The sequence below is a fragment of the Carcharhinus amblyrhynchos genome, chromosome 5 (assembly GCF_965287045.1).
Source record: "Carcharhinus amblyrhynchos chromosome 5, sCarAmb.v2.hapA, whole genome shotgun sequence".
NCBI classification, from domain to species: domain Eukaryota; kingdom Metazoa; phylum Chordata; class Chondrichthyes; order Carcharhiniformes; family Carcharhinidae; genus Carcharhinus; species Carcharhinus amblyrhynchos.
The window spans coordinates 54,147,425-54,162,142 of NC_137328.1; the positions used below are offsets into that span (position 1 = coordinate 54,147,425).

At 38.9% G+C, this 14,718-nt stretch overlaps 1 protein-coding gene across 9 annotated transcripts in view; it reads right to left on the minus strand.

The window, feature by feature from the left end:
• The window catches only part of aopep (aminopeptidase O (putative)), a 362,002-nt gene that overhangs the window by 310,836 nt on the left and 36,448 nt on the right, over positions 1–14,718 (minus strand). For all 9 annotated transcript variants that reach the window (XR_013886678.1, XR_013886677.1, XR_013886676.1 and 6 more), the window contains exons 4-5: positions 9,919–10,066; positions 6,497–6,745 (exon numbers count right to left, since the gene is read on the minus strand). Coding sequence is in view for 5 of the 9 variants with exons in the window: in XM_080188799.1 (XP_080044925.1) it covers positions 6,497–6,745; positions 9,919–10,066 (397 nt within the window). In the remaining 4 variants the exon portion in view is untranslated. The remainder of the gene's footprint in view (positions 1–6,496; positions 6,746–9,918; positions 10,067–14,718) is intronic.

Consider the following 14,718-nt stretch of genomic DNA (forward strand, 5'->3'; position numbering starts at 1 on the left):
TGAATAAAATGTAAATTGAAGTGTAAAAAATGGCAAGGTTAAACAGCTGTCAGTTATCAAGTGAACAGTTAGAATATGTGACATAGAACTGCAGAAACAGGTTCAATGATATAATTACACTTTAAATACAAATTAAGCCCTCATGCTAACAAAGTTGCTCATTTCATTTTAACAACCAAAGTAAATGGCCCACACCTATTCCACAATGTAACATTACAACAGGCTGTAGAGAAAGGAATAACTCACCAGAATTCCATATCCCATGTAACTCAGGGGAAAGATTATTCAAGATTGGGTATTACAAGGACTGAAACAGAAAAATAGCAAGAAACTTCTCTTCATAGAGAATTGCAATGGTAATATTATTTATGCAAGCTTTTTTAGACAAAAGCAATATGGGTGCAAAGATGCATGATGTGTTTGCCATATATTGAGGAAATTAACATTGCAAAATAAATGTAGAAACAGATGCATTCCCAATACCTGCCATCAACATGTTGTGAATCCGCTGGGAACAAATGCTGATTAAATTATCAGCTAAAATATATGCATAATTCTGCAAAACGTCTTAAAACGTATTAGATGTGAAGGAAAAGAACTGCCCGTTTGAGACAAATTTACCACACTATTTTCAAACATGACATATTATTGAAACATTTTATCTAACGTTTCTTTCCCTGTAAGCTCAAAATGTTGCACTAATCAGTGCTGTGACTGGTACCTACACTGGCTGCTGCTTCCACTAAACATTCACTACGCAATCACTGTCAACAAAATCTGCCAAAAGGAACATCTTCAAAGCCATTGGTTTTCCTGAATAACAGATGGAATCTGAGATGTAATCCCCAAAACATGATTAGAAATCCTCAAAAGCCAGTTTATATCATTACAATTTGATTTATTCTGCCCCTATAAACAACAGTCCCTGAATAATTGGAATAGTAACAACTTGGTATATTAAAAAGGCAAAGCTACTTTTTATTTCACTGAGAAAATGGGCAAAATCAATGAATGTAATTGGGGGTCAAAATAATTGCTTCCTCTTCCCCACTCCTCTTCAAGGGCTCATCTTGAGATTTCTCAAGGACTACATTTTGGTTTTCAGGGTTCTGTTTTAATTCTCACCATCTCTTATTAGGTAATACAGCGCTGAAGTGACACCACAGTATTTAAATCAGCACATGACAACAGGCATACAATAGTTTTTAAATAACACGTTTACACACAAAATGTTGTTATCACCCTAAACATGCCTTCATCTCAGATTTAAATTTAACAATTGATCTAGCATTCATGTTGATCCAGCATCAATTGATGTTTGCAGAATAGCGTTCCAAACTTCTACCACCCTTTGTGAGTAGAAGTGTTTCCTAATTTCACTCCTGAAAGATCTGGTACTAATTTTTACATTAGTCCTGGACTTCCTTAAAGTAATTCATTATTATCTCATTGCATGTCCTTCACTACAATAGTGAGTCCACTTACAAAATATTTAACTCACTGTAAAGGACTCTGGGATGTCCGATGGCTATAAAAATGCAGTCATTCGTTACTATTCAGGATCTTGGTATGCAAAATTTTGTATGTTTGTTGCTAAGACTGTCTCTGAAACATAAGTGATCCACAATACATAAAACACTTTTGAAATGTGACAACACAAATGCAAATGTATTTTTAATCATATCCTCTGCAGTTTGTATGCAACCCTTTTTTTTCTGTTATTGGCACCATGAGATCTGTACTGGCATCTTTTATTGTTGTTAGTCATAAAATAGGCATTTGGACTCCAGATTGGATGCAATGTGTTTGTCTTCTCTTCTTGGTATTAGAAATTCTGCTGGCGAGCTGGAAGCAGCCTTTTTTACTTTTCTGGAGTGAAAAGTTTGCTGCTGGTGGTTGCTAGTTAGAGGCCAACAGATACACGCTCTCTCTACCAAGGTACTGGGAGTTCCAGGACGGAGAAGCCAGAGTTTCAATTCTTCATCCAAAGGATTAATTTACAGCAGGTGTTGCAGAGCTGCAACATTACATGAACATTCTTATTTTCTGTGCTAAACCTGGGATGGCTGTATGCTCAGTATTAAATTATCCAATTAACAGTGCTCATTACAATAGCTTCTACTATTTTACCCCAGATTCTGATCTTGCACAATCTTAAGCTAGAGATTCCACATTCTCATAGAATTCCTACAGTGCGGAAGGAGGCCATTGGCCCATTGAGTCTGCACAATCCCATCCAGGCCCTATCCCCATAACTCCACACATTTATCCTAGCTAGTCCCTCTTAACATTGAGGGGCAATTTAGCATGGCCAATCCACCTAACCCTGCACATCTTTAGACTGGGAGGAAACTGGAGCACTCGGAGGAAACCCATGCAGCCACGGGGAGAATATGTAAAATTCACACAGGCAGTGACCCAAGCCGAGAATCGAACCCTGATCCCTAGTGCTGTGATGCAGCAGTGCTAACTACTCTGTTTCCCCTTGGCAAAGAATTCATTACTTCAGGGACTTCAAGTTTTCCTGATTCCAAATTAGCTGAGTATTCCTTTGGTGGCAGATTTTAAACTGTTCTCTCCCCTTTTGCAGCTTCTCTCTTGATAGCCAAGCTTTTCATCCCCAGCCTTTCACTCCCTCCCTTCACCTGGCTTTCCTCTGATTAGTTGCACCCATGATTGAGCATACTGGGGGCTTTTGGTAGGGGGAGGAAGTATTACATCACTCCCCTGTATTTTGAATACTATGATCCTAAAATATGAGAAAAATCCTGGAATTTCATTAAATTGAAATAGAATTTTACTTATTCAGTTAGCATTAACTCTGTTTTGCATCGGAAATTTATGAACTGTTGTTTGTAATATTTGCTGGGGAGGGAATCAAAATGAAGCATATATATGCTTATTACTTCCATTATTTTCTGTGTTTTAAAATTGTGTGTGACTTGTGCCTTGTAGATGAAAGGCAGGCTTTGGGAAGTCAGGAGGTGAGTTATTTGTTGCAGAATTCCCAATTTCTGACCTGCTCTTGTAGCTATAGTATTTGTAAAGCTGGTCTAGTTCAGTTTCTGGTCAATGGTAAACCCTGGGATGTTGATAGTATAGAAAACAACAGTGGTAATGCCATTAAATGCCATGGGAGATGATTGGATTCTGTCTTGTTGGAAATGGTCATTGTGTGACATGATTGTTATTTGTCACTTATCAGCCCAAGCTTGAATGCTGTCCAGGTATTGTTGCAGATGGGCACAGGCTGCTTCAGTATCTCAGTAGTCATGAATGGTGCTGAATATTATGCTTTTATCAGCAAACATCCTCACTTTTTGTTTTGAAGTTTATTAGTCACAAATTGACTTACATTAACACTGCAATGTGGTTACTGTGAAAATCCCCTAGTCGCCACACTCCAGTGCCCATTCAGGTACACTGACAGAGAATTTAGCCTGGCCAATGCAGCTAACCAACACATATTTCTGACCTTATGATGGAGAGGAGGTCATTGAGGAAACAGCTAAAGCTGGTTGGGCCTCAGACACTATCTTAAGGAGCTGCAGTAGTGATGTCCTGAGGGTAAAATATTTGACCCCCAACAACCACAATCATCTTTTGCACTAAGTTCAAGAGGTTTTCCTCTAGTTCCCACTGACTCCAGTTTTGCCATGGTTTCTTAATGCCACACAGTCAAATGCTGCCTTGATGTTAACGATGAGAGTCCCTCTCATCTCAACACTTGAGTTTAGCTCTTTTGTCATGTTTGGACCAAGGCTGTAATAAGGTCTGTCGATCCCTTCCATCACTTTACTGATGATCAAGTAGAGCGATGGGGTGGCAATTTACCAGGTTTTTTTGTCTTGTTTTCAGCAATTTTCCACATTTCCACAGGTAGACACCGATGTTGCAGCTGTACTGTAACAGCTTGACTAAAGACACAGCAAGTTGTGGAGAGATAAATCCAGTACCATCACCGCAATATTGCCTTTGCAATATCCAGCACTTTCAACTATTTCTCAATATGTGGAGTGAATCAAATTGGCGTAAAGTTGGCATCTGTGATGCTGGGTCCTCAGGAAGAGGCTGAATGGATATTCCACTCAACACATCAGTCTGAAGATTGTAGCAAATGCTCCAGCCCTGTTATTTGCAGTAGTGTGCTGGCCTCCCTCATCATTAAAGATGTATGTGGAGCCTCCTCTTTCAGTTATTTGTTTAGTCGTCCAACACCAACACCTCTACAGATGGTGATGTGTTAGGATTGCAGAAGTTAGGTCTGATCTATTGGTTATGGGATCACAGAGCTCTACTATCGCATGTGTTTTAATTGTCTAACATGCAAGTAGTCCTGTGTTGTAGTTTCACCAGATTGAAACTTTATATTTAGATATACATGGTGCTGTGTTTGACATGCCTACATGCACTGTTCGTTGAACCAAGACTGATCCCTCAGCTTGGTGGAAATGGTTGAGTGGCAGATATGCCTGGTCATAAGGTTATACATTGGGATACAATTCTGCTGCTGATGCCTCATAGCACTTCGTGGATGCTAGATCTGTTTGAAATCTCTCCCGTTGAGCATGGTCGTAGCGTCACCAACACGATGGAAGGTGTTCTCAATGGGGAGATGAAATTTTGTCTCCACAAGGACTGTGTCCTAGTCATTCCTACCAATACTGTCATGGACAAACGAATCCGCGACAGGTAGATTGGTGAGGATGAGGTCAAGTAGGATTTTATGTCTTCTTGGCTCCCTCATCTTGTAGGCTCAGTTTTGCAGCTACATCTTTTAGGATTCAGCCAGCTTGGTCGTTATTAGTGCTACTCAGCCACTCTTGATGATGGACATTGAAGTTCTGCACCCAATATACATTCGGCTCTCTAGCCACCCTCAGTGCTTCCTCCAAGTGATTATCAAAATGGAGCAGTACCAATTCATCAACTGAAGGGGAGGGGAGGATATTGGGGGACTGGTAGGTGGTAATCAGCAGGAAGTTTTCTTGTCCATGTTTGATTTGATGCCATGAGACTTCATGGGGTCCAGAGTTGCTGAGAAATCCCAGGGAGTCCCTCTCAACTCTATATCATTATGCCACCATTTCTGATTCATCTGTCCGAACAGTGGTGCATGACATACCCAGGGATAGTGATGTCTGGTGAATTGTAAAATATGATTTCGTGACTATGACTATGTCAGGGCGTTGCCTGACTGGTCTGTGGATTAGCCCTCCCAATTTTGGCACAAGCCTCTAGAGATGTTAGTAAGGAGAATACTGCAGGATCAACAGGGCTGGACTGGCTGTTGCCATTTCCAGTACCTTGGTCAATGCTGGGTAATGCACCCATTTTCATTTCTTTTTATAAACTTTGTACCAGTTTAATACAACTGAGTGGCTTATCTAGGCCATTTGAGATTAAAGCACATTGCTGTGGTTCTGGAATCATATATAGGCCAGACCAGGTAAGGACAGCTGGTTTCTTTCCCTAAAGGACATGAGTGAACAAAATGGGTTTTTTAAGACAACCAACAATGGTTTCATGGTCACTATGATTAGATTTTAATTCCAGATTTATTTGAATTTAAATTCCATGAGCTGTCATGGTGGGATTCATACCCGCGTCCGTGGACCATTAATCTGGGCCTCAAGCTTACTGGTCCACTGACAATACTACTATACCATCACCTCCTCCCTCCACTGTTGAGAGGAAGAAAATATAGAAAAGACAGGGTGGCATTCTGAGGAAGAGCTCACACCATTCTTTTCAATTTAAGGGAAGGACTGACCAACTTTGGATGTATTAAACTGTTCAAGTTAATCACCAATTTTTTTATAATTTTGTACAATACAAAGCTCTCAAAATCTGTAATAACAAATGCTGTAAGCTATAATTATTCTACACAAAGAAAATCCTGTCTTGTTTGCATTAGGTTGTCTTTTCCATTTTTCACTCAATCTAAAGCATTTTCCATATTCAATACTTTAAGCCCCAGAAGGTCAACTGTAAATTATAGATAAGTAGGCATCAAGTGAATAATTTATAGACAGGAATATAATTTAGTGTTTTATTATCACCGTTATTCTGTTGCAGTAGGAATATATTTAGAACCATAGGTCCAGTCTATGCTAGTCTCAGGGACATAAAACTTTATTTTAAATGTATTTATTGCTGGAACTCACTAACTTCTATTGAAAACCTTTTGGGACAGCATTCGAACTGTTTCCACAAGACACAATTAAAACACATGTGACAAGAGTTTTAAGAAATTCCTTTTCCAACAATCGATATGCTCATTTTAAAACACTTTTACAAATTTAACAAAATAAATCAATCGGCAGTCTAATGTTTGGTTGGGAACTGGGGATCAATATACAAGTAATTTAACTTCAATTTTTAAGATGTTTTCTGGGATATGTTTTACAAGCCAAACAGTAACCCCCTCACAAAACAATTTTTTGATGTTGATAAACGAAATGCCAGTAAGTAAATGTCAATAGTATTAACTTACCTGGCCATTCCCAGACTGGAAAAGCTGGCAGGGACCATCAGCACATCCACTCTGGAGAAAGGGTGAGTGCCGAGGATGCAATGAGCTGCTGCAAGGCACCGAGCCACAAGTGGAAACAGAACCTCTTGGCTCCTTAATTTCAGACAATCAGGTGCAAAGACACGGAAAGGTATGCAATCCTGGGCTTGAGCGATAGGGTTTTGAAAGCGGCAAGGATAGGCTGGATGACCACACGATGGTAGGGAAACACTGGTTCAAAGGATGCAAAATCACACATTAAAATAATGAAATAGAGAATCAAGATGAATAAATATTACTACTGAATAATAATTTAAAGTGGTCAAAAAGCAAAGTAATACCACAGATTTGATGCTCAATTTCATCAGTCAAATTATTCAGAAACCACTGTTGGAAACAACTTATAGACAGTCCTACAGAGCAGAAGGAAGCCATTTGGCCCATCAAGTCTGCACCGACCACAATCCTACCCAGGCCCTATCCACTTAACCCCATGCATTTTACTCAATGTTAGGGGGGCTAGCTTAAGGGGCAAATTAGCATGGTCAATCCACCTAACCCGCACACTTTTTTGGATGTGGGAGGAAACTGGAGCACTTTGAGGAAATCCACACAGACATGGGGAGAATAGGGGTCCAAGCCAGGAATCGAACCCAGGTCCCTGGTGCTGTGAGGTAGCAATGCTAAACACTGCTACTGATTCAATCTTGTATCCCCAATCATACAGGATCAATTATCCAAATTGTAATATTTTAACGTTTATAATTTTGCAATTTGCTTTATGCCAGAAGGTTATTGATTTATGATAACTTAATTAAAGTAATATTATTCCATGAATATAGGTATGATGGAGTCTGATATAATGTTGTAATCAAGTTGTTCAAATATATTTTTAAAAATTTAAAATAAGTTTGGTTGGTTAAACCGGTATCTCATATGTAAGCAATAACCTAATTAATTCAAGCCTGAAATTTTATCTATGTAAGACATCTTAATTCCAATTTCATAAGGCAACCCCTTTCTTTACTATCACCTCTCTCGTAAGTTTAGTCACTGGGTGGAAAGAGCAAATTATATTAAAATCGAAGTTTCTCAAAATTCCTACAAAATCTATAAGGCTTTTCGTAGAGAGGGGAAACAAACACAAGATTATAATTAAAGTAATCAAAAATGATTATCAAAGACTGAGTCAAATAGATGAGTTTCGATAAACTGTTTAAAGATGGGAACATAGAATGTGAAGTGGAAGATTTAGGGAAGGAGTTCAGAGGATGGGGTCAACTTAAAGCTAGATGATAGTGGGATGAAGTTGGAAAGGGAAGGTCACTGGAGAGGGATGGCATTTCACAGCTTAGAGTTGGAGGAGTAAATGGCTTGAATCTCACTTAATAAGGAAGCTATCACTCAGGTAGAATGAAACAAGGTCATTAAATAACTTGTAGACAACATTGAGAATTTTAAAATTAAATGTAGCAGTGTGGGTCAATAATAATTGATGTAATGGGCAACCAGAAAAAGAAAATGGTTGCCTAATGAAATTGGGCTTGAGGGCTGGAATTTTCCACCGTTTATGCCCTGCCACTGCTGTGGGCAACGATGGAGAATTTGCCGTTTCTGTCAGCATATCGGTTAGAAAGTTCTGCCCAAAATATCTTGCAGCCAGGAAGTGGAATGGAGCAAGTTATGAGACAGGACTTCTGATGCTTGTGAAAAATGGAGAGTTGCCAGCAAGGAGGTATTTGAAAAAAATCAAATCAGAAGACAACAAAACAATGGAAAATAAATTTTGTTGCAGTAAGGTTAAGGTAGTGGCGAAAGAAAATAATATTCTAGAGGTAGGAATAAAGATATGGGGCAGAACTTTCCAGCCATTCAGGCCAGTGGGATTCTCTTGTCCTGCTGCACAAACGGAGGTTTGGCTGAGCACCAAATTCTCCATCCTTGCTTGCAGCAGCAGAAAATTCCAGCTATGGAGTTTGAGGGTCAGCCCTGGTTAAGCCTGACACCAAGATTACATACAGTCCTGTGCAGCTTCAGCAAGCAGCAGGAATGGACTGGGATACATGGTGAGACCCTTAGCTGCATAATGTTCCATTCTAATATTGGTCAGATAGTCTGGTAGCAGAGAATTGTGAAGAAGGTAACTGAAAGGGCAGCGAGGCATATGGAAAACCACTGCACGCCAATGGATCATGTCATCCAGGGCAGAGATATAAACGGGTAGATGGAAAGGACCAAGATTGAAAACATTTCGGTACACAATATACGTGTAGACAAAAGCAGGTCAGAGGATGAAACTCTGCACCAAATAACTTACTTCCTGACTTCCCAAAGTCTGTCCACCATATATAAGGCACAAGTCAGGAATGTGATGGAATACTCCCCACTAGCCTGAATGAGTGCAGCTACAACTACACTCAAGGGGCTCAATACCATTCAATACAAAGCATACCACTTGATCAGCATGCTATTCACCATCTTAAACATACTGTCTCCCCACTGGTGCACTGTGATGATTGGGATAGAATGGACAAACAAGGGTTCAGGTAAAAGGCAGGACAATGGCACAGTCATAATGCTCATTTGGAGAACTAGCGCTGACACCATGGGCCAAATGGCCTCCATCTGTACCGGAACAATTCTGAGATTCTGCAATACCTCCTTAAATATCTGCCGATACATATCTATTGACCTATCCCTTAATCTAATTGGTCAGTTCATTGTAGTTAATTCTGTTTTCATGCCCTCATAATTGTTCTTATTTAAGTTTAAAATATTAATCTTGGACCCACTATTCTCTCCCTCAAACTGAAATGATCGCTGTTATCTAGGGGCATTTTCACTATGAGGTCATCAATTAATCTTAACTCATTGCACAATACTCAGTCTGGTATAGTATAGTTCTCTGATTGTCACAGAATGTGCTGTTCTAGGAAACTATTCCGAAAATATTCTATGAATTCAAGTAGGCTACCTTTGCCCATCTGATTTTTCCAGTTAATACAAGTAGTGCAAAATAGGTTTATCCAACGTAAATGGTACTATTTTTAATATTCACGTAGGCTGGGAGGCTTGTAAAATCCTACCTGAAGCCAGAGGATTTCGGTCTGCGAGCCTCACCCCCTGGAATTGGGGCAGGCAAGATGATAAAATTCCAGCCATATTGTCCTAACAGTATTTAGACAATGCACGTCAGTTTTTAAAGATTTCTCATGGGTGTAAAAAGGAAATCAGTGAGTTACTGTTCCATCCATTAACATAACATTTCAAATTAAGTAACCTACAATATGGATAAATTAATGGGTTAGTGATACCTCAGCAACAGGTCATTAATAAGTAGTTTAGAACATGCTTCCATTACAGGTTTCTGAATGTAATTTCATTGTAAGAAACACAATGCAAACCTGCTCGTAATTGTCCTGGTTGAGGATGTACTATGTATTTGAGGTCTAAAGGTGCACTCAGGTTTAACTTCAACCCAGTATCCAACTGCAATGGTAAAGGTTGATGCCGGCATAAGCATGGTTACATAATAAAACCAATTTGAGAGAGCTGGAACAAAAGAAATATAAATTCTTAATTTAGGACAATTTCTACAAAACTCAAATTTCTATATTTTTCTTCTCAATATAATTTGAAAAAATACATCACATTTGTAATTACTATTACAAATACAGCTTCCTTAAAGTCACACATCAGTTTAACTTTTTCTTCTAAGCACCAATTAGCTTAGGGGACAGTCTAGTTGGAAACATTTCTCTACAGCAGTAACTAAGAGCTCCAAAGGCATGTTGCTTGCCAGGTCCCAGGGCTAAGGACAGCTCCTCATGGCTAGAGAGGAACTTGGAGTGCAATGTGGGAGGATCCAGTCATTGTGATCCACGTAAGAACCAATGACCTAAGTAAATTAGGAATGATATTCTGCTGAGAGTTTGAGGAGTGTGGGTCCAAATTAAAATGTGGAACCTCAAAAGGTAATCACCTCTGCATTGTTACCTTAACCACAGCCAAGTGTCATAGGGTCAAGCAGATTAGAGATTGAAACCCATGGCTCAAAGAGCAGTACCAGAAGGGCTTTTGATTTATTTGCGGTTGGGGGTGAAGCAAGATTTAGAAATTCAAATAAAACAGTTGAGACAACAGAACAGTGTAAGAAATGTGGGTAATCACAAGCAGAGTGGATAGGAAGGAACATAAAGTTTAATAGTAATTGCATATTTCATATAAATAATACAATCTTTATAATGTAGATGCTAAAGAGTGAGTAAATTAAGGAAATTAACAGCACAGCAAAAGTACTAACGAAACTTAAGGGACTAAAATCTGACAAAGTCCCAGAACAAGATGGTCTACATAGTAGAGTTCTAAAATATGAAGCTGCAGAGATGTGAATACATTGGCTATGGTTTTCCACAATTCCACAGATGTTAGAACAGTACCAGCAAACTGGAAGCCAGCAATTGTAACGCTGCTATTCAAGAAAGAAGGGAGGAAAATAAAACAGACCAGATGGCATGGCATTAGTCATTGGGAAAGTGCTGGAATCAACTATTAAGGAAGTCTTAACATACTTAAAAAATTACAGTATGATCAGGCAAAGCCAATTTGATTTTACAAAAGAAAAATCATGTTTGGCAAATTTATTAAGTATTTTTGATGATGTTACTGGTGAGGATAAAGGGAAGCCAGCAATATACTTGTATTTCTGAAGGGCAGTCAATCAGGTGCCACACAAAGGGTTAATTCACATGAAGAGAGTTCATGGGGTTAGGGGTAATATATTATTATGCATAGAGGATTAGTTAACATACAGGAAACAGAGTTGGGTTAGAGGGTCATTTTCAAGATGGCAGGCTGTAATAAGTGGAATGCCACAAGGCTAGCACTGGGGCCTGAGTTATTTACAATCTATATTGAAAGGGAGAGTGAAGTACAGAAAAAAAATAGAAAGTAATGTATCTAAGTTTATCCATCCAAAGCTAGGCAAGAAAAGCAAATATGTGTGTGTGCAATACAAGAAGAATGCAAAGTGCAGGTTAAGTGAATGGGCAACAAGGTAGCAGACACCAAGTGTACTGTGGAGAAGCATGTTATTCACTTTTCTATTAAGGATAGAAAAAATATCTTTTAAAAGCACAAAACTTGTAAATGTTAGTGTTCAGGAGGATCTGATTGTACCTGTACAAGGATCACAGAAAATTAATATACAGATACATCAAATATTAAAGGAAGGGAAATGGAATGTTCACCTTTATTGTAAGGGTATTAAAGTACAAAAATAAGGAAGTCTTGCTACAGCTGTATAGGGCTTTGGTGAAATGACATATGGGTACACTCCATGTGCAGTTTTGGCTTCCTTGTCTAAAGAAGATACTTGCATTGGAAGTAGAACAAAAAATTCTTTCTTTCTTGTACCCAAACCTTAAAGACATCTGTTTATTCTTGAAAGTAAATTGTTACCCGGGCCAACGTAGCTTATCACGGAACCCGGAACGTCAACAGTTGATACAAATGCATCTTGAAAACAAACATCGAGAAAGAGCTAATTTAAATCTGTACGGTGATATTTAAAATGTGATAAGTCACATTAATAATTAACTGTAACATCCAACGTTAACCTCGTCAATAATGTAGATAGAAGTGAGCAATGCAGGTAAAAGACAAATAGTCATGAAAATGTCCTGCAATTTCAAATGTTTCTCATCTATAAATCAACTCTTGCAAGGGGTTCTGAAAAGTACTTGGCTCTCATGAGCAATTAAAAACATACAACATTATCTACAAGGCAAGTTTAAAGAAAATCTGAAACCAAATAACATGAATAAGGCAATGATCAACAACTAATAAATCTGAGAAAGTTTTATGCTTATTGGTAACTCAAAGTAAGACAGAATAGTAGTCAATATTTCAGCTCTTGGGAATCCTATTTTAATTTGCACATCTCTACATCAACTAACACGTACACTAAAACTTAATGCAATGAAATATGGAATTAAGAAATTTAAAGAAAACTGCAGCATCTTGCTTGATTTAATTAAAAGGAACATGCTGACATAAGGCTCCCAAATAACCTTACCGAACAAAGTCAGTCAAGAAATTAAGAATCTTCTACAAAAGACTGTTATTTATACTATGGCCGGAATTCTCCAGCCGTTCACGCCCCAATGCCGCTGCAAGTGGGAACAGAGAATTTGGCGCTCAACCACATCTCCATTTACTGCAGCAGGATCGGAAAATTCAAGCTGCAGACAAGGTCGAAGAATCCAGCCCCATATTTCTGAACTGACACTAAAACGTTAACCTAAATTTTACAGTCTGGGCAAAGGAACAACACTCGCCATTCACCTCTCTGACAGCTGCCCATAAAGTCATAAATGGCTGTTACCTGGAGATTTGCTCTAATCGAGGGGGGATCTGTGAGCAGGTTGAGAAACAGCAAGGCACTTCAATCCATCTTAACAAACCCTCACTGAGACTGCATCAGAAATTATAAACCAAGAATTTAAAGCCTAAACTAGAAATTATATTTATGTATAGAAAGCAAAATAATAATTGGGAAAACAGATGGGATTAAAAGAGAGAGAGAGAGATAGAGAGAGAGAGAAAATACAGCTAAAAAAAAAGTTTTTAAAAATGTTATAAGATGTCCAATGCCAATTAAATTCTTAAGGAATGAGATCCTACTTCAAAATAACATTGTCAGGATAAGAGATTGTTTGGCAGTCACTTATTCTGAAAACACAACTTCCAAATTTTTTCTCTCGTTAATAGTGAAGGAGATAATGCCAATGTTTTGATTTCAATGTTGAATTTAATGGCGAGAGCTGTTAAAGTGTACCTTATGGTACAACGGGGTATATTTTGAGTACATTGCATTTTCAGACTTACCACTGCAAACTGCTGTCCAATTTATCTCATTCTAACAGTGAGCACATTTGCCTTGCCGTACTCTTAACACAAAGTTTGGGCCATTATCCACAAAGGTTTTGGGGGAATTTTTGGCACTAAACACAATGCAAGTCTCTTTTACAGTGGCCACTAGCTCTGGAATCCTGCCTGACAAAGTATTTCTAATAGCTACATAAAAACACATCTGTCAACATAGGGATCAAGCAGTAGAACTACTTCAAAGAAAGCTACCATAACCTCGACAAACACAGCAACCCTCCAGTCCGGACTGTATAGGCTATTGACTTCTGTCAGGTTATTTGAGCTGACCTGGTCCTGGTCCGACATTCAGACTTTTGCACTGTAAGGATTGTGACAAAAAATTAGGAGTAGGAACCATGAACAATTTGTTCCCTCCTTCCCAGTCCAAAAGGACTGAGATCAATTGTCGTTGCCCCAGCAGAGGTCAGTGAACTCAGTCCAGCGAAGAGATGAGAATAGTCATTGCTGGACTTTATGACTGAACACCATATCAAATGATGCATTTATGCATTCAGATACCAAGATATGGATCCAGGCTACCCATTTTGTGAATGTTACATACTATACTACAAACTCTGCTTCTTGTTTTAAAGAAAAAAAAAATTAATAAACTACATTTGCTATCTGAGTGTAAAAAGAATTAATTCCATAACACACTGCCTCTGTTCAGTTTAATGTTTCCTTATAAGAAAGAGCAGGAATAGGCCACACAGTCCTTCAAACCTGCTTCACCATTCAACCAGATAATGAATAACCTTTGATCTGAATACTACTTTTCCACCTGGTTCTCGATTCCTTGATACCCCTAGATTTCAAATATTTATGATCTCAGCCTTGAATATGCTCAACAATCAAGCATCCACAACCCTCTGGGGTAGAAAATTCCAAACATTCAAAACTTTCTGAACAAAGAAAATTCCCCTCATCTCAGTCCCTAAGTTCCACATGCTCCTGATAGGGGAAACAGCCTTAGTACCTACTCTGTTAGGTTGTCTCAAAATCTTAGATGTCTCAATCAAATCACCTCTCATTCATGTAATCTCAAAAAGAATGTGGGCCCTTTCTACTCAATATCTCCTCAGAACAACCCTCTCAGTCCAGGGATTGGTCTAGTGAAACTGTACAGGGCACTGGTGAGGCCGCAGCTGGAGTACTGTGTGCAGTTCTGGTCGCCGCACTTGCGCAAGGATATTTTGGCCTTGGAAGGAGTGCAGAGGAGGTTCACTAGGCTGATACCAGAGACGAGGGGGTTGGACTATGAAGAGGCTGAATAG